We start from the raw sequence: 19,916 nt of genomic DNA, 5'->3' as shown, positions 1-19,916 counted from the left end.
CGGAACAGTGAGCATGAAACAATAAGAGCCCCTTATAGAAGATGTGTGGCAGACAAAGCCTCGCCTGTAACCAGACGACATGTTATGTCACTGGGGATGAAATACGATTTAACTGCTTCATGTCATGGGACGCCAGATGTGCAGGGGAGAAAATGGAAATGTGAACATGTTGGGAACACAGAATGCAAATTGTACAGTTCAAACAACACATGATACTGTGTGTGTACTGTACATGCACACAACTGTAGCCCACTGTACTGTATATTTATATACTGACCCCACACACCACACCCATGCTACTAATCCTCCCAAAGGCCAATAAACACACATGTGCCCTCCAGAATCACTGCCCCTTGTCACTTCTGTACACACACACACACACACACATTAAGAGATGCACCATGTACAAGAACATTGTACACACACACACTTACATACCACACACACCCATCAATCCTTCTCCCCTTTCACTCTCTGCAGTAGCACACACAAGCAAATTCAGCTATCCCCTTGCATCATCCACACAGTATCTGACCACAAACACACTGTGCCTGTCACCCAACTTTATTCCCCTTCCTCGCCCCTCCACCTCCACCTCCACCCTCTCCATCCACCCAGCTGTCTACGGCAGTCAAAGCCCACATGACATCACAAACCCCCTGCACTCTGCAGGCTTGACATGTGGCGCTCCTCGCACGCACGCAGACCTCCACCCTACTACTCCAATCACCATAGGGTGGCATGCATGTCAAATCCATGAGATGAATACTGCAGACGCAAACTAATGGCACACATGGAGCAAAACTGATGCATGTTTACACTCTTGTCTGTCGTATAGTATAAAATAAAATACTCTTACTTTTGTATTTGCCTCAATAATCAAACTATAAAATCACTTCCTGCAGATTTTTAAAAAGCAACCCCATAAAACCACAAATCTATTTTTGTCCAACACTTCTGAAACTGCTCTCAAGCTGTTTCTGATACGCCCAACTGGAGGCTGCATGACAAAAACACTGACATGATAGTAACAAGAATGTCCCGGTTCCTGGCCGGCTGAGGCCTTCATGTTTTATATGTACGTACATGGTACTGCTTCTCCCCTCAGATATTCTAGTACTACACAATATTCCAATGAGATGATTGACATTTTCATTAACCAAACACACTGAATACTGGAAACAATTTACACATTTGTTGGAATCATCAGTCAGTTGTTTTGTCCTTTAATTGCTCAATTTTAGGGAAAATGTAAAATTTCAACCGGAAGACACTGAATCAAAATAAGGTCGATACGGGTGTAAAATCAGTAATCAGTAGTGAGGTGTGGGTGCTGTGAAACTATAATGGTACGTGTCCACAGCCTCCGTGCTTTCCACGCTCCCCATTCATTGTCTATGTAAGCAGCCGTGCAATGCATTCTGGTAGCGTGGCGTCGCGATTCGAGAGACTAGGCGTCACGACGCCCGCTCCTCATTTGCATAAAGTTGAGGGCTCGTCTACTTTATGCAAAACACGGGCGTCCGGCGCGACTCGCCGCCTCTCGAAACTCCCGAGGATCTTTTAAACTAAACGTTGTTGATCCAAAATAAAGACAGATTCATCAACATGGATTATTTCTCGCCTCAAATGTTTTCAGAAACACATCTCAGTGAACTATTTACGTGAAATAAGAGAAGAAAGTTTCCAAACGAGCCTCCAGACTGGTTCCGGTTTGAAAGCTGGGAGCAGCAGCCAACGGCGGGAAAGCGTTCGTCCAATCAGGAGCCGAGTGCCTTGTTTCTAGGGACAGCACACCAAGCGTCCAATGCTGGGAAGCGTCTCGTCCCCTCGCGATAAAAAACGCCCCTGTGGACACGTACCATTAGGCTATCCTAAAATCCCTGTAACATGAAGGATAAATAAATATAAGCAAACCAAACAAACCAAGCTGGGAGCCTGAAAGGCACCCTTGATATGGAGATTATGCTTTTTGTAAGAAGTACAGAAGTTACCCAAACTGAATTTATGGTTCTTGAAAGCCACTAATGGATGTTTAAAGGTACAGTGTGTAGGATTTGGCGGCATCTAGCGGTGTGGTTGCAGATTGCAACCAAGTGAGTACCCCTCCGCTCACTCCTCCCTTTCCAAGACTGTGGTAACGCCGTTCCTCTCCGCTCAGAGGCCATCCTTACCATAGTAACACTACTGTAGGAGCAATGGAAGTCAGACGGCGGTTGGCGGTACCACGGTTTTGCACTTTGCGGCTCACGTTACCGTAGTTTCCACAAGAGTGTGGGAGAACTACGGTGGCCTTCAGGTAATGTAAAAATGTGAAAGTCTCTCTCTAGAGGCAGTGTTTGATTTGTCTGTTCTGGGGTATTGTAGAAACATGGCGAAAAGGGTTTAACGGAAAGGGTTAAAGCTCCCCAGACCCAAAAAACGCCGTGGTTGCGACCTGTCAATCACCAGGTAGCCCCGCCCTAAAGCATCCCCTGCTTTATGGTCTATTTGACTATAAATGGGACCATAATTTACTAAATCATGCTGTATTAAAGAAGACTTGAAACTAGCGATTGAGACCATAAACTCATGTTTATAATGTTTACTGAGGTAATAAATCAAGTGAGAAGTAGGCTCATTTTCTGATAGACTTCTATACAATCAGAGTAGTCGCCCCCTGCTGGCTGTTAGACAGAATGCAAGTTTAAGGCACTTCATCATTCACTCTTCAGACCCCAGAGGTTGCCTACTGGTTTTTAAGTTACCTTATGGCCACCATAGCTCTCAGACACGCTTGGAAAGGCGTAGTATTATATTCAGTTGGTTGCAATCAGCAGCCTCACTGCTAGATGCCACTAAATCCTACACACTGCTCCTTTAAGCCCTACATTTAGGAGAACCTGATTCCTCTATTGTTAAACAATCTGTGCTTTCTTTATACTGTTAGGATTATAATTTGCTGAGTGGGCACCAACAGTTTTCCTACTAATAAAATGACGACCAGTTCAGACCAGCCAGCTAAAACTGACCTTGTGTATTTCTGGTTGCCACTGTACTGAGAAAAACACACATTCTTAAATACACCGGTGTGGTTTTATTTGGAGGGAAAGATATTTCCTCATCATCTGTCTGCTAGAGAGCTGAGCAGTTTCTTCCTTCCTCTCACTCTTTTTTTCAGTCACCTCAGGAAACGGGAGGGGAACTTTGTGTAAATTGTGATCCCATTAACCCATTACTCTTTTTTATTTTTTTTATTTCACATGTACAAATATAGGCTCATATATCATGTATGTATTTACAGATACAGTACATAACATGTACAACCCAGACACGCACATATTGGCCCACACAAACACATGTGAATCTGCAGAGAGCTTCCACACACACACACACACACGCACACTCAGCTCATATTTATGCCGGGCACACCACATAAGCAAGCGGTTTTGAGTCTGATAATTAAATATGAGACATAGACCTGTGTGTGTGTGTGTGTACTGGATGTCATGACTCTCTCAGTGAATCACACTTTTATGGCGTGTCTTAATAGCTGCCTCTGCTGGGACATTTTGCTGGAACATGGCTGTTATGATAGCTTTAACATCTGCACAGAGGGCACATAGTGACTCTGTTGGGAGTGTTTCTAAGTGTGTAAATGCACATGATCGATGCAGGGCCCACCCAGGAAGTGACTCCACCCTGTAGCGATGCACAGAATTCCCCCCTCGCTGAAGGGGAGAGAGAGAGAGAGAGAGAGAGAGAGAGAGGGAGCCGCTGGCGAGCAGCTTCACAGCCACGGCCCATAGCCTCTCCATCTGCCCCTCTCAAAAGACTCCATTGTTCCCAACAGTCTGAGGCGAGAGAGTGAGCTAAAGAGAGTTATGAAGCTCGCCGGTGGGGCAGAGGCTGGGGCGGTGGGTGTTGGGCCGGCTGCCTAAAACCACACGGAGGAGAGGGAGCCAGACACAGAGCATCTCTGTGCGACTCGCAGCCTACTGTTGGAGCCTTGCCTCGAGCTTTACAGCACCGTATGAAAAAGTCCACAACATCACATAAAAAACACACCTAACTGTCAGAGGGCTCAACCGACTCAACGGTCCGAGGCCATATGCTCCTCCATATTTGGTGTTGTTTGTCCTCCCTGCTTAAAAAGGGGCTGTTTTTTAAAATCCAAAGCATTACTTGAACGGGCCAATCAGACGCTGCCCCTGTGGATGATTATCCATGATGTGTGTAGAATAGAAGATATTAGGGATGCACCGACACCGGATCGGATATCGGGCCGATACTGACTCAAATAGCTGGATCGGGTATCGGTGATGATGGGGCTGATCTATTTAATTAAATCATATTTTAATATACCTTATACATTATATACTGGAAATTTAATTTTTGTTAATTTTTAAGATTTTTTACCAAGTTGCTGGATTTATTATTTTAAAGCTACAGTAGGTAGAATTAAAGCAAATATGATTAAAAAAAGTTATTTTTATAAAACCGTCACAATATCCTACGACGGAGTATTAGGACCACATGAAAGCCCCATGAAAAATAAATAAATCTGAGATTTCGAGAATAAAGTCATAAGTTTACGAGAAAAAAGTCGTAATATTATGAGAATAAAGTCATAATATTATAAAGTAGTAATTTAACATGTTATTTTAGAGAGGAAATAGAGCAGCTGTGTGAAAATGAGGAACGTGGAGCATCTTGTGAAGTTCTACTTTAGTTTAGGTTTCACAAATAACCAAATACTTCATCTTTTGGCTCATCAGCACCACAACATCATCAGTATCAGGACCTGGAAAAGATTGTGCAAGAAACTGAGTTTATTCTGAAGAAAGAAACACACGGACCTGATGGAGAAACTGACTCTTTAGAGGAGGAGGAAATTACTTTTTTTCTCATAAAGTTATGACTTTATTCTCGTAATATTACAACTGTTTTTTTTATTTTTTTAAATAGTATGACTTTATTCTCATTAAATTACGACTTTTTTCTCGTAATATTACGACCTCATTCTCGAAAACTCTTATCAAACGGTCAAACTAGGCCGCGCTGATCAAATATGAATCTATATTCTGTTACTGTAATGCCTATTTCTCTCCTCAGATGTTCTCAGAATCATCTTGTAGTGCACTGTTTAGCTGTAAAATGAGAAAGTTTGCCATGTTGAGATCAAGTTGAGGAAATACCAAGCACCGCCCACCAGCCGGAGCACAGCCAATAGGAACGCTCTCTCTCTCTCTGAAATGACCTGTGATTGGTCAAAGTCTCCCGTCACGGGCTAGATTATTTAAAGCCTGAAAACAGAGCCATGAGGAGGTGCAGAAGTCTGGTTTTCTCTCAGAACACTTGAATTACAATATGCTGAAAGGTTATTATGGAATATACTGCCTACTGCCACTTTAATAATAAAGAACAATTAAATAACTTTATATCTATGTATTTATTGCAATGTTTAAGTCCAGCCTGATGTTGTCTTACACTTAAAAGAATGATCCCAGTCACGTCCACACAGTGAGGCATACAGCTTATTAATTAAACCCTGGTATCGGATCGGTACTCGGTGTTGGCCAGGTATCGCTATCGGTATCGGGACTGAAAAAGTCGTATCGGTGCATCCCAAGAAAATGAGTGTCACGAGATCTTAACTGTCACAAGTATTTTGGCCCGACTCAAGACTGAATAAAAGTGCTGCTCAAGAATGTGACTTTTAGGCGTTGCCACGGTGACTACGTAATCTAATTGATAGGAAATGGCCGGGATAATAAACGGATATTATTGAGAGACATGCACGAAAGACAAAAGAGAGCTTTCAGTGTTTTCAGTTTTTTATTGAAACAGTATGAACAAAAAAACACCGCAATTAAATAAAAGGGTTCAAACAAGTCAGACGGCACAAATTAAAGACCTAGAAGAAGAAGAAGAAGTGATAATATGTGGGCGAAAAAAGCAGAGGAGAGGAAACATGTCGTTGCAATCATTTTTGCAGTGTCTAAAGCCTATTCATTAAACATTACATCACTCATTCAGTGCATGTATTAAACGAGTCTGTAAAGCAAGCGGAGCTAAGCTGAGACTTCATTATTTTGTACACCCATTTAGCACACTTAACAAATGCAAAAAAAAAATAACAAAACGGGGCATAACTGCCAAAAACACTGTGCACTAAAAACTAAGTGCAACTATAAAATGTCATCCTGTGTGTGCACGCAATCTGGGGTTAGCTCAATTTAAAGACCGGACGGCTGTTCTGGTAATCTAACTATTAACGAGAAGTGTCAGAAGACAATGCTATCACTATGTGTAATAACCACTGGCTGTGTGTGTGAGTGTGTGTGTGGAAGCCTTTATAAGGAACAAGCCATCGAAAGCTGTTCGTTTTTTTTGGAATGGGTGGCAGTTAAATTCACATTAATAATGCACTTCAAAAGTTAAAAACTACCTAGAGAATACCAGAGACAGTGGCACAAACCCTTCTGCTAAATTTCACAGATATGTATTAGGTTTCTATATGTCAGTGTTAAAAGTGGGCAGAATGTCACGTTACTCTTGCAAATGAAGGTGCCTTTTTTCCTTTTCTCCCCCCCCCGTTAGCGCCACGCCAGCCCTCAAAGAGCTCGCTTATGTCAAAACAACTTCTGCACACGGTGCTTCATACAGTTGGCCAACATATCAGGGAACATGAGAAAAATGTGGTGCTTTTTTTTAAAAGGTCACAACAACAACAGCCTGCCTGTATGTACTGTGTATTCCATAATATCAAACGCTAAACGCCTATGCAACTGCAACATATGAGAAAGTCATTAGCTGTATACTTTGTAGTCCCCTTGCATTGTATATACATCCTGTGGAATTTGTAGCAGTCTCTCCCGCTTTCTTTGCTGCTCCCCATTTAATTTCCTTTTGTTTTGTCTCCTCTCAAACTTCCATGCAAATCTGAATCGCTCTTTAAAAAGGTCAGTTAACCCAATATACCTTTTTGTTTTCTCTTTTGAAAAGGCCTGAAATTCATTGTGACATCCTGCCGTCACCTTGTTTTGTTCTCTCCGAGGGAGTAGGGGAGCCTTATATGTGTCGGGGGGGAGGAGAGGGAGGTGAGGTCATGTACCCCTCTTGACTCACATATATACAGGACACACAGAAACACACACACACACACACACACACACACACACACACACACACACACACACGCCTCCCTCCCCTACCTCCTCTCTTTTGTTTGGCAACAGTCCAGAGTGTCCTGGTTAGATTAGTTTAGTTCTGGTATTGTTTTAATGATCGCGAATGACGTCACAGTTCAGTAGTTGAATTTCCAGAACTTTGGGCGCTCCTGCTGCTTGGCCGACTTTTTCCTCAAGGGCTGCGGAATAAAACAAAAAAAAAACAGCATAAGAAGGTGGATTATTGTATTTATAGTAGTTAGAGTATCTGAGGTTCAGTTATGTAAGGGGTAGCATACAGTAAACGGGTCATTGTTGTGAAATAAACCCAGACAGAGGTCTCGCATCGCCCGGATTGGGTTTATTTCACAACAACGACCCCGCTAGCTGTACGTTATCCCGCTTATTACACGGCTACTTACTGAAGAAATCAATAATTTGAAACAAAAACGGTCCGACAACAGAACCGCGTCCATAGCAACGGTCTGTTATACACATGGTGCCTTCAAATGAAACTCGCGAGCTCGTGTTTACAACATGCGGAGACTTGAAGAACGCCGATGCTAAGCAACGGCTATGTTAATGTTACTGACGATTTAGCAAGCTAGCGAGCGGGTAACATAATGTAGGAAATGCAAAAGGCCATAATGACAGAGGAAAAAGATGAGGCCGTCGGGATTATCAACATTTTCCTCAGACATATTATAAAATTACGAAAATAAACAATAAAATTACAATATATTAACTTATGTACCGAAATATGAACTTCCACGGGCTCTGCCATGTCTGACAACGTCAACAAACACGTCACGACTTTCCGCTTACGAGGTCGTGAATACCACAAGAGGGGGGCGTTCATATGGACACGGTAAACAGGACCACATTTGAAGGCACCAACAGCAGCGGTCTGCGCAGAACGCCGTGATTGACCAATCAGAATCCAGTATTCAACAAAGCCGTGTAATAAAGTTAATTAATCTGTGTGAGTTTAGTGTCAGTTCATGGTGTACAATTAATTTAATATTGGGAACAATATGTTTTTTTAAAAATGTTTTAACAGATTAAAGATGTAAATATAAATAATATATAAATAATATATAAATAATATATGAATAAAGAAAAAACATATAATTGTCAAAACCTTAGAAATTGAGACATTTTGTTTTAAAACCAGGTTGTTTGGGGAGATTAGTCTTCGGACGACATGATCTTAAGACGATAAACTGTGAAATAAACATTTAAAAAATAAATATATATATATACCAACAATCACAGAAAGACTGATAATTATTAGTTCCTGAAACAGAAGTTGACGACTTTGTGTTGCTGCTTTGCTTCTGACAAACACATGTCCTGTTTCTACAGGGATCAAATCAGGCCTGCTAGAGGAGTGCTGGTCACATAGACAGACGCTGAGTCAATAAACAAGCTCATTCAAGGACAAATAGTCACCATGAATGCACATTTTTCTCCTCCTAGAGCCGTGTGCCATATGACACCCTCTGTATGTGAAGGCTGATTTGATCTGTGGTGCTAACCTAGGTAATGCTCAACTGTGTGGACCCCAGGAAGAATAGTTGTTACTGTGGTAATAACTAACGGGGATCCTAAATAAATAAATAAATGGGACCGTGTTTGTCAGCAAAAGCAGCAACAAGCATCAAACTCTGTCATCTGTCATCAGTTAAACATCTGTGAATTAAAGGATCACGATGGGCTGGAAGGGGTTAACGTGATTAGCTGAAAGGATCGAATAGAAACATTTACAGAAACCAGAACGCTGTCTTTTTTCGCAGGTTTTTTGTTTTTCTTGGCGGACCTGTGACACAAAGAAACATTCATCATTAGCGAGACATGCAGCTCATAGGGCGGTATTCTCAGAGGGGAGGGTGTGGCTTCGTGGGAACACTTTGACACGACCTCTATTACTCTCATGAGGGGAAAAAGGTCAAAGTTCAAATAACAGCGGAGACCAATTATGGTCGTTTGTGTTGGGCATGCCCGGTCATCTTATCACACAGAACAACTCTCATTACATCAGCGCCTGTGTTATTTCATCACAGGACGTGTCAGTGATGACTCAAAGCTGTTTTCATTCGCTCCATATTTAGAGGAAGCCAGAAGTGATGACTCACTACAAAACAACAATAAAACTCAACTGCATTCACATGGATCTTTCAAGCTCTGCGTGTGTGCGTGCGTGTCCACCATTTAGAGACGAGGTACTTACGAGTATTTTCCCATCCTCCTCACCACGGCGATCACCACGGCGATGACGATGACCACCGCCAGCAGAGCGCCGATCACGATGCCGACTACCTGGCCAGAACTCAGGCCCTCTGAGGGACAGAAAGACAACAGTTAGGACATTTTTCATACTTAGACTTAATCAAATGCCATCCATCTATCTATCTATGAGTAGATTAATGACCTCTGAGGAAGACGGGATGAGAGCGAGGGTGATATATGGAGAGATTTAAGGCCTGTGTGTGACGTTTAATCCCTTTATGGCACTGCCAAACACCCTCCACATTAGACTCACATCATGCTGTAGTATCATTTCAGTCTAGAATAGAGAGGCGAAGTCCCGCCCCTTCCGGTGGACCACCACGGGAAAAAATATGACCATCAACGGCGAGAGACTTTTGTTTCCGTTTGAATTGCGCCATGAATCACACACAGACTTTCTTGACTTGCAAAATGATCTTTTAAATAGACAAACATCATATGTGCGATTCATGACATAATTCAAACGGGATCAAAAAGATATCTCTCCGTTGACTACCGTTCATATTGTTTTCCACCGGAAGGGGCGGGACTTCTCCTCTCCACAACACCTGACTTCAAACCGACCACCTTTACACTTCCCCAGCTTCCATCCCCACACATTCCTCACCCTCTGGGCCTTCTTCAACGACCACCTCGTCGCCCGCCTTGGCAGCTCCCGTCGGTTGGACCTCGACCGCCGGCGGCTCAGTGGGGCCCGCGGTGTCCACTACAGGAGGGTCAGTGACGAGGGGTTCCGGGGCTTCAGTGGAAGCAGCCGGCGCTTCTGTCTCGACGACGGCCCCCTCGGTATAGAACACAGCGGTGGGAGCCGCCTCCGCCGTGACAACTTCTGTTACCACGGCTTCTTCTGTTGCTGTGACGACTTGTTCTTCTGTCGCGACTTCTTCGGCGGCCGCCGCCGGTTCGGTTGCAGGAGGACCGGTGATGACAGAGAGGTCCGCTACTGGTGGGACGGTAACGTCAGGTAGGACGTCTCCTACGGTCTCATCGACCCCGACGTCAAAATCTGTAGGGATCTCTGTGGGGCCTGAGGAGAGAGGAAGGAATGTGAGAATACAATCTGTTGCTATGGAGACTGTTAATGAGGATCATTTTCTAGTCTTTACATGTATAGATATTAGGGCTGCCCCCTCTGAGATGATTAGTCGACTAATCGGTTGTTTTGGTCTCAGTTGACTAAGATTTCTCTAATCAATTAGTCGTTTATTTTCTGCTTTTTTCATGCTGACTTATTTCCAAGAAACTTAAGAGCCCATATCTGATAAACATAAGATTTAAATCAACTAATCGTTGTTTGATTAGTCGACGAAATCTTGAGTGTTAAGGCCCCGACACACCAAGCCGACGGTCGGCTGAGCATTTGTTGGTCTAGTTTTTGCGGTGTGTCCCGCACCGTCGGCTCTAGTCTGCCCATGTCAGAGGTTTTTCATCCGATTCAGTATGTTGGTGAGAGAAATCTCTCTCATTGGCTGATCATCTTAAACTAATCAGTGACCGAGAAGAGAAACAGAAGTGAGGAAAGCAAGCCGTCGGGTTAAGTCACACAGAAGGCTGTTTTCATGTTTCATCTTCATCTCATCTGATCATTCCAACACACGGATATTTTCACAAAGACATGAACATCTGGATTAAAGCTAAGTGGTGTGAAAATGGTCGGCAGACGCTGTTTTATTTTGTGTAACAACAGCTTGTATATCCGCCGTCCTCGGTCTTCCTGTTTCCCCTTTTTGAATGATGAACACAGACTATCGCCGCCTGCTGGTGTGGAGAGTTATTTCATCTCACGCAGGCGCAGAACGTACGTGCTAACTGGCCGTCGGCTGTCGTCTTTGCGGCGCGTTCAAGTGCAACTTGTCGGCCAAAACAAAAGCGATGTGATGTCGGGTTGGTGCGTCTGGGCCTTTAGTCGAATTTCTTTAATGTTAATTAATGTTTATCAAATTGAGTTGGTTTTCTTGAAGCCAAAATCCTTTAATCTACTCAGAATGTTTGTATATCAGATCTGACACGGTGACAGAATCATTCAAATTTAACTTGCTATAGTTAATTTAGACAAGACAACTGTGAACTGTATTATTATTATAGCTTGATATATGAGCTTCACAACACTAGGAGTATATAAAGGGACAATAAGTCATAAGAATAAGTAGATGGTGTTCACTGTTCGGTTTGTGTTGCTGTTTCTGGGTCACGGTTTGGTTTGTTTTTGCTCATTAGGAGGAAGAAACAATCATTTTCAATGTGTTTGAACTCAAAAATATAACTGACACAGAAAAGTCTGTCAGGATGGGTAGATAAATGTTTAGATTCCTCCTTGACCTTTCCTCTTTCTCACACTCTTTCATAACACATCTGTCCATCTCCAACACATGGCTACCGTTACAGCATGACCACCACACCCCGTGACTTCATCAAGTGCACATCTAACCCCCTCCACTCCTCCACCCGTCCATCCTGTCTTTAAGGCTCTGTGTTTGCGTGCTGCTGGCATGCCACATCCTCTGCCTCATTTCCTGTGAAGTGAGCTGCCTGCGAGGAGAGCGCGGGAAAGGCTTGTTAACCCTCAGACACTCGACATGCGAAGGGTGGGGCTGCAGGGTCGCCGCCGCCACCACAAAGTGAACCGTTTGCTGTCTCAGGTTGGATGAAAAGGGTGGACTGGACACCTTGAGGAAAAGCATCTTTTGTTTTTTTATTAATTGAGATATGTGGAGTACTTTATCAATCTTGATCAACTTTTGTCAGAGCTCAAAATCCCTTCTGTGCTTGCAGTAAAAAGGAGGCTCCCATTTTTGTGTTTACCATCTGCAAAAAAGACATGTGTTTATCCTCGTGTCTCTCATCGAGGTCTGGACTCTGAAGCAGGCCTGGGTTCAACCTGATCATTTCCCTCCAATAACCCCGCGTTCGACATCCTCCCGGCCACAACTGAAAGCCTGGACAGCGCTAGCTTCAAAATGAAGGAGGTAGATTTTCAGTGCGGCACCAAAATTACGGTCTACGGTTTAACTTTCCACTGAGAAGATGTTGGCCTGAAATCTTCTCTTTGTGGAAAAAAAAATCTTTTAAACTCCCTGAAAACATTCCTACTGCAGAGCCCAGAAACGAGTCTTCTAATCTTAGCATCTGACATCATGCTCTCTCTCTCTCCATCTCCGTTTTCTCCCAATTGTTCTAAATACTTGAAATAATAGAGAATGAATAAAAATAACCCTGAATGGTCCAACAAGCACGTGCAGTTATTCCTAGTCCTGTTTTGGCTAGCGTGTTCATTAGCAACAGGCGGGATAAATATAACAAAACATTTGTTCCCACTGCGGCAGAGTACTGACGGGGGTTTTCAAAAGACGACTCAGACTGTTTGTTTGGGAAAGTCTGCGAGCGATGATAAAACGGTCTGCGCTTCACAGAGTATGGCTGTATGCTATGTGTAGTCGCCTCTCACAATTGCTTCATTATGTGTACAGTTCCCACAATTAGCTGTGAGTAGTGTTTCCTCCCCACTGTGCCGACCCATCCTGGGTTAATGCAGCTGCGTTATAGTGAGTAACACAGTAAGACTGTAGCGGTCTAACATCCCCTCTCCTTCTCCTTTCCTTTTAATCTTCCTCGCCGTGACCCTGCCACTCCCTAAGGAGAGGTTTGTTGCTGCTGAGAATCCCTGGAGAGAAAGAAAGGGAGGAAAGCAGAAGGGCGGAGGGGAGCTCCGAGGGAACAGTCCCGTCTGCTGCTGCTTGATTTCATTGTGAACACGCTCACAGCAAGATGTGTGATGTGGTTAGCATATGTAAGTGACCCTCAGGGGGGGTCGGAGCTTCAGGACGGGACCCCTGAAGCTGGTAAGGACACAAGGGGGTTTGAGTCTGGCTCAACCAGTCAGCGAGCACCGTGTAAACTCATTAAAACCTCAGAAACTTGAGGGGCATAACGAGGATCCCCTCAGCACAGTTTCTTTTTTCATTCTTTCAATCTTAGACGGAGCAGCGTTTACGTAACTGCGGCGTTGTGTCATTATTATTCCAAATGTTTTTGGCGGTTGCATTTTACCCACGATTACATCATTTTGACCACACGTGCTCTCTCGCATCCATCACCATGTGAAGCATGAAACGGCCTTGAAATCATCCTGCCAGTTAACAAGCGTTAAAGAGCCAATGAGTTCATACTGCATGTGTTTATGTGTATGTACTGAATGTGTGTGTGTGTGTATGTAAACCTACAGTACGGCTGTCTCAGCCTCTGACTGAAAGGGTTGATTCACCCAAATTACGAAACACATTTTCCCCACTTCACGTTTCTCCCTCACAAAGTTAAGACGAGGTACAGCAGGCGATGACGCAGCCTGTAAAAACTAGGGCTGTCAAAGTTAACGCGTTAAGGCAAATTAGTTTTAACTCCACTAATTTCTTTCACGCATTAACGCAATCAATCTTCCGGAGGTTGTATTGAGCTCAGTTTTAAAGCTACAGTGAAGATACTGGTATCATATGAAACTAGAAAACCTAATGAATCCATTGGTACCAACCAACCATTTACAGACATGCCCACTTTATGATAATCACATGCAGTTTGGGGCAAGTCATAGTCAAGTCAGCACACTGACACACTGACAGCTGTTGTTGCCTGTTGGGCTGCAGTTTGCCATGTTATGATTTGAGCATATTGTTTTATGCTAAATGCAGTACCTGTGAGGGTTTCTGGATCAATATCTGTCATTGCTTTGTGTTGTTAATTGATTTACAATAATAAATATATACATACATTTGCATAAAGCAGCATATTTGCCCACTCCCATGTTGATAAGAGTATTAAATACTTGACAAATCTCCCTTTAAGGAACATTTTGAACAGATAAAAAAGGTGCGATTAATCGTGATTAACTATGGACGATCATGCAATTAATAAGGATTAAATGTAGTGATGGGATGTAGATAGAGACAGAGAGGTGGAGTGTGAAAAGGCAGGCAGGCCAAAAAGAGTTAAACGGAAGAGAAGTGGTGCAGGAATACAGCAAAAAGCTGTGAGAAAGAGGAGGAGGAGGCACCCATGTGGGGCTTCACTCCTGCCCGGCATAAATAAAACCTCCAGAGAGAGAGAGAGTGAAAGAGTGAGGGGAGGGACACAACGATATATACAGTGTGAGAGAGAAAAGGAGGGAGTAGCAGCTTCCATCCATTACGATCACAATCAGCTGTCCCTGAGGCCCCCCACCCCCGTTTCTATGTGTGTGTGAGCTACTAATTCACAGTCCTGTGTAGGAGGGACGGGTCCGTGCAGACGGTGTGAGGGAGTGTGTCCACCTTTTGGAGCCCAGGAATGTTTTCGCGGCGCTGGGAGGAGGGAAATGTGAGAGAGAGAGAGAGAGACAGGCGCCCTGCCCATCTCAACGCACTTTGACGAGATGCCGGCGTATAAAAACCTCCCCCGCTCGACCAGTAAGGAGTCAGCTGTGGAGATACTGGGGCGGGGTGTGCCATGCACCGCAGGCTGGAATATTCTCAGCCAGTCTTATCACGGTCGCAACACAATGAGCTCGTACAGGAACTGATTTTTTTTTCTTTTTTCGCCCTCCTGGTTTAGATAGGAGAACATGCAGCATCTGGACTCTATCGCCAGGGGCAGAAAACTGGTCCAGAGCTGTAGATCAAGTAGGCCTTTAATCTCAGGCATAAAAGGTCTGATTAAATTCCTAAAATGTAATGAATCAGGGCGGGGGTGACATTAAATGCAACCACTGTAGAAATGACAAAATAAACAGAGCATGATGTGGCATCACAGTCTTTCAAAGGTCTTCCAAACAAAACTGAACACCCCAGACTTACGATTTAATGACGCAAACCTCTTCTTTTTTTGATTTGTTTGGGGCGTTTCTACTTTATTTGATAGTGAGAGACAGTCAGGAGAGAGAGAGGGGATGACGTGCAGTAAAAGGGCCGGACTCGGACCCGGGCCGCTGCGGTAAAGACGACTCAGCCTTCATGGTACGCGCTCTACCCAAACAAACAAGCCTCTTAATGTATTTCTAATCCTGCTAACCTTCAAGTCCAACTCCCACATCATAAAACACCCAGCCAGTTGTGTAAGTGTTCCTTAGTCAGCAGCTCTAGTTTTTTTTTTCTGACTTTCTCTTGCACCATGTCTCACCCTGCCGCCGCACACGTAGGTGCTAGAGATATGAGACATTTGTGTCAGTACTCACAGAGGAGACACACACACACACACACACACACACACACACACACACACACACACACACACACACACACACACACACACACACACACAAAAAACCCTCCACAGGGACGTTCTCTGAAGCTCTGCTACAGCCTGGAGTCGCCGGGGTTTTGGGCTCCGTCCCGGCTGAAACGACTCCTTTCCATAAACAGATGTTTCTTTCTCCTTGTGGAAAATTTTGGAAACATGACTGAGCTGTTTTTCTCTTTTTTCATCTCAAAATGAGACTTCCCGTGAGAAGTGCTCCTTTTCCTCTTTAACCAGTCTCATATTTGGAGTATGAGCGCAACATTTGAGTCACTTCTAGAAAGTGGGCACGGACAAAGGGCATTGACCTCTCCCTTCAGCAGCCAGATGTGACGGGGATGTTATAGGCCCGGAGACGCAGACAAAACTCATTAAGCAGGAGACCAAAGGGGGGGCGAGGGTGAGGGGGGAGGAGGTTTTACAGGATACATGGGGTTTGCTAGTTAAGTGAGCAGTCGCAAGGGAGTTAAAAGCCCCCTATTTGTGAAGCAGAGATGTGGAATGAGCTGTTTTCTTTTGTTTCCAGCGTCTCTTTGGAAGACGGCTGAGCTGAGAATCATTCTGGAAAGTTTAAGAGGAAACCTCCATGGGAATGGGGCAAGCACGTCGTCTCCTACCGGTAAAGGTTGTTGTTTAAAAATAGAGTCTTCTCCCCCCCGTGTCGACACCAACCCCGTCCAGACTCATCAAGCTGGAACAGGGGACGGGGGCAGAGAGTGTGAGGACTGTTAAGTGACGGCGGGGTGAGGGGTGGGGGGGGGGTTTAAGTGGTAAAGGTTGATACCCCACCAAAGATGGGTAAATGCCAAGGGGGCGGCGTGCCGCATGGGCTAACAACATGCGGGTTAAAAGAGGGTGGGGCGCCTCTTAAAGCTCATCGCGTACCGGGTGTTCTCTGGTCTCGTCTCTTGCTCCTCTCTCATCCATATGACCCTCTTAAATATAGAGCTTCTCTCTATTAATACACTCACGCAAACCAGCCCTGCCCTGCAGCTCCCTCAGGCCTCGGCCACACCCCCCCCCCAACCCGTGCCTACTGGTTCCCCTGGGCAAACACTGCTGGTCAAGGCAAAGGAAGGAAAGGAAGAAAACATACAAACAGGGAGAAAGAGAGGCGAGAGAGAGCAGAGATGCAAAAAGGACAAGTCGTTGCAGAGAGAGAGAGAGAAATGAGAGACAGTGGATAAGTTTTCAGATAAATGTGTACGGTGTATGTTACAGTTTAGAGCCCCCCCCACCCCCTCCATCCCTCGCTCGCTGTGTTTTGGGATCCATCCAAAAAGGATATTCCTTTCTTCTCTTTGCCACTGCCAAGAATTTACAGACACGAGGCAGCAAAGCTCCTGCTATGACATCACATTTCCCCTTGGTGTCTGCAAATCAAACTTTTTCCTTAAGAGCTCAAGAGTGTGTAAAATGAGAATAAAAAAAAGTGAGACAGAAGGAGTTAAAACGTTCCCTTTGTTAAATGAACACCATTCGCGTCTAAAGGGGTGGAACATATGGGCCGGAGACTACAGCCGGCAGATGTCGGAAGCAGTTTTCAGTGATGATTAAACAGTGAAAACATTAAAAGTCTTTAAAATCATTTGAACATAAGAACGTCGTTAATCAATCGATATATACACAAATGAAAATTTAGTTAATTTTACCCTCTGAAAGCAGCCGCCAGAGTGTTATTGCTCAATCAAACGGGGGGATTAAAACAGACAAAGAGTGGTGTGGGGTGGGCACATGGAGGCAGAGGCAGCGAGGGGACACGGTGTGCTAACAGAGTGATAGCAGAGAGAGTTTACTTACTTGCATGTGTGAAGGCACAGAAGAAAGGGCCAGCCAGGGCCAACAGGAGCAGCAGCTGAGCATTCATCGTTGGTGAAAACTTTTCTCCTCCAGACACAGCCTTTAAGGGACTCCCTCAGGGGGCAAAGAGCAAGACACCAAAGCCCTCGCACACGCCGCCGCACACACGCCAGACACACACCTAAACCGGCCTCTCCAGAGGGGAAGGGTGAAGGACACCCCAACAAAACTAAACAAAACAAAAAAGGTCAGTCAAGAATGGAAATCTTCAGGGTGGAAGTTTGGGGGAAAGTAGCAGCCTGAGATCCGTTTAACTGGTTAGAGGTGAAGACGAGTTGCCTGTCACAGCTGGAGGAAGACAGAGAGAGAGTGGTGGAGGGATGTGAGGAGGACAAGAGAAAAGAGACGAGCTGTGGCCACTTTGAGGAAGTGGAAGAAGAGAGAGGGACTGGCACACAGCAGGAGAGAGAAAAGAGAGTGACTGAGCTGAGAGTGGAGGAGGGGTGCTGGTACTGGTGGTGGGCTGGGCGGGTTGAGGGGCAGGTTGGGTTGGGAGGAGGGAGTCCGGATTGGGGCAGTAAGGTGGTTTCAGCCCTCGTGGGTCAGCCCCGTGTAGGACGCGCTCTCCTCTTGGTGCACGGCCAGCCCTCCTGTTTGCAAACCCTGCAAAACACACACTTTGGAAATACCAATAAATAGACGTATTTATCTAGACGACACATCAAACTCACACAATGAGAAAGCTAAAGTTTTAAAACGCTTTCTGAATGAATGGAGCGAGATGTAAACAGAGCTTCGAGTGCTCTCAAATAATCCTTAATCACAGAGTTAAGAGCCAAGAAAGTGTCTGCAACAGAACAGCTTCACCGGACCAGACCCGTCACAACAGTATCCAACCGTTAATCTAACCGTATTGATCTTTTAGAAAAATCATCAACCTTGTTCTCACAAAGAAAAGTGGCAGGCGTGCGTCTGCGGCGGCCACGGTAGCTGCTTTTTAAACAGGTTTCCCCCGTGAAAAGGAGTCGTAAATACAGTTAGGACATTGTGTGACTTTCACAGAGACGAGCACGGGTGGTCCGCTGAGTTTACTGTGTGATGGAGGGCAAACAAACTGTTGCTTGGCACTAGGCTGACACCTGTTGGACAACAACGCTACGAGGGTCAATGCAGCACAAAGCCAAACAGCCAAGTCTCTCTCTCTGTTCATTTATTAGTGTTGTTTTACTTGAATAATCTGATTTTAATTTAAACAAATTGTAGCAGCGTGTTAGATGTTGAACCAAGTCCAATCTGGCCCCTCCACACTCCCACTCCGAGGTGGAGTGACCTCCGTTTGTAGTCCCACTCACAGCTCAATGAAGGTGGAGGGTATCATCAATACAGCGGCCACTTTGGGACAAACCTCCCTCTCTCTGGCAAGGAAATAAATATCAGGATCAGAAATACTTTATTGATCGCGGGGGGGAAATTGAGTTACGTTTTGCTAAAATAAATAATAAAAAAATATAAATAATAATATAAAAATATCAGTGCAAATAATAATGCTAAAAATAGGATCTATATAAAAATAATATAATGCATGCATAAATAAAAATGCAAGAATAGTGTAAATAAATAAGAATATTAGTTTAAATGTACTGTCAAAAATAAATGCAGTGTTAACCAGATTATTGCATAGCTGAATTATTGAACTGTTAAAGCAGTAATGCACAGCTGAAGATAGATTATGGGGTCATAGCTGCGATAGGGGTAAAAAATAATCAATATACTGTATGTTGTATATATATAAACACCGCTCAGCCATAACATTATGACCACCTGCCTAATATTCAGTAGGTCCCCCTTTTGCCGCCAAAACAGCCCTGACCCGTCGAGGCCTGGACTCCACTAGAGCTCTGAAGGTCTGCTGTGTTATCTGGCACCAAGCCGTCAGTAGCAGATCCTTTAAGTCCTGTATAAGTTGTGATGTGGGGCCTCCGTGGATCGGACTTGTTTGTCCAGCACATCCTACAGATGCTCCATCGGATTGAGATCTGGAGAATTTGGAGGCCGAGTCGACACCTCCAACTCGTTGCCATCCACATGATGTAAAAGATGATTCATCAGACCGGGCCACCTTCTTCCATCGCTCCAAGGTCCAGTTCTGATGGTCATTGTAGGCGCTGTCGGCGGTGGACACGGGTCAGCATGGACACCCTGACCGGTCTGTGGCTATGCAGCCCCATACGCATCAAACTGCTCCTCACTGTGAGTTCTGACATCTTTCTATCAGAACCAGCATTAACGTTTTTCAGCAGTTTGAGCTCCAGTAGCTCTTCTATTGGATCAGACAACACGGGCCAGCCTTCGCTCCCCACGTGCATCAATGAGCCTCGGGTCTGACCCTGTCACCGGTTCACCGGTTCTCCTTCC

At 44.6% G+C, this 19,916-nt stretch overlaps 1 protein-coding gene across 1 annotated transcript; it reads right to left on the bottom strand.

The window, feature by feature from the left end:
* Window positions 1–5,798: 5,798 nt before the first annotated feature.
* Window positions 5,799–17,984, bottom strand: pdpn (podoplanin). The gene is made up of 4 exons (XM_074645180.1): window positions 17,502–17,984; window positions 10,048–10,467; window positions 9,382–9,490; window positions 5,799–7,351 (listed from the first exon to the last, which is right to left on the bottom strand). Exons 1-4 carry the CDS (start codon window positions 17,566–17,568, stop codon window positions 7,345–7,347), a joined length of 603 nt encoding a protein of 200 aa, XP_074501281.1. The 5' UTR covers window positions 17,569–17,984; the 3' UTR covers window positions 5,799–7,344.
* Between the last annotated feature and the right edge of the window lie 1,932 nt (window positions 17,985–19,916).

Source organism: Sebastes fasciatus, chromosome 8 (genome assembly GCF_043250625.1).
Source record: "Sebastes fasciatus isolate fSebFas1 chromosome 8, fSebFas1.pri, whole genome shotgun sequence".
Lineage (NCBI taxonomy): Eukaryota > Metazoa > Chordata > Actinopteri > Perciformes > Sebastidae > Sebastes > Sebastes fasciatus.
Note: the sequence above shows the minus strand (reverse complement) of the source record. Positions and strands in the feature narration are given on the sequence as shown.

Excerpts from the sequence above, each read along its gene's own strand:
- pdpn (XM_074645180.1), bottom strand. The coding sequence starts at position 17,568 with ATGAATGCTCAGCTGCTGCTCCTGTTGGCCCTGGCTGGCCCTTTCTTC. Across the intron at positions 10,468-17,501 it reads CTGTGCCTTCACACATGCAA|GCCCCACAGAGATCCCTACA; the intron begins GTAAGTAAACTC and ends CTCTCTCCTCAG. Across the intron at positions 9,491-10,047 it reads CGTTGAAGAAGGCCCAGAGG|AGGGCCTGAGTTCTGGCCAG; the intron begins GTGAGGAATGTG and ends TCTGTCCCTCAG.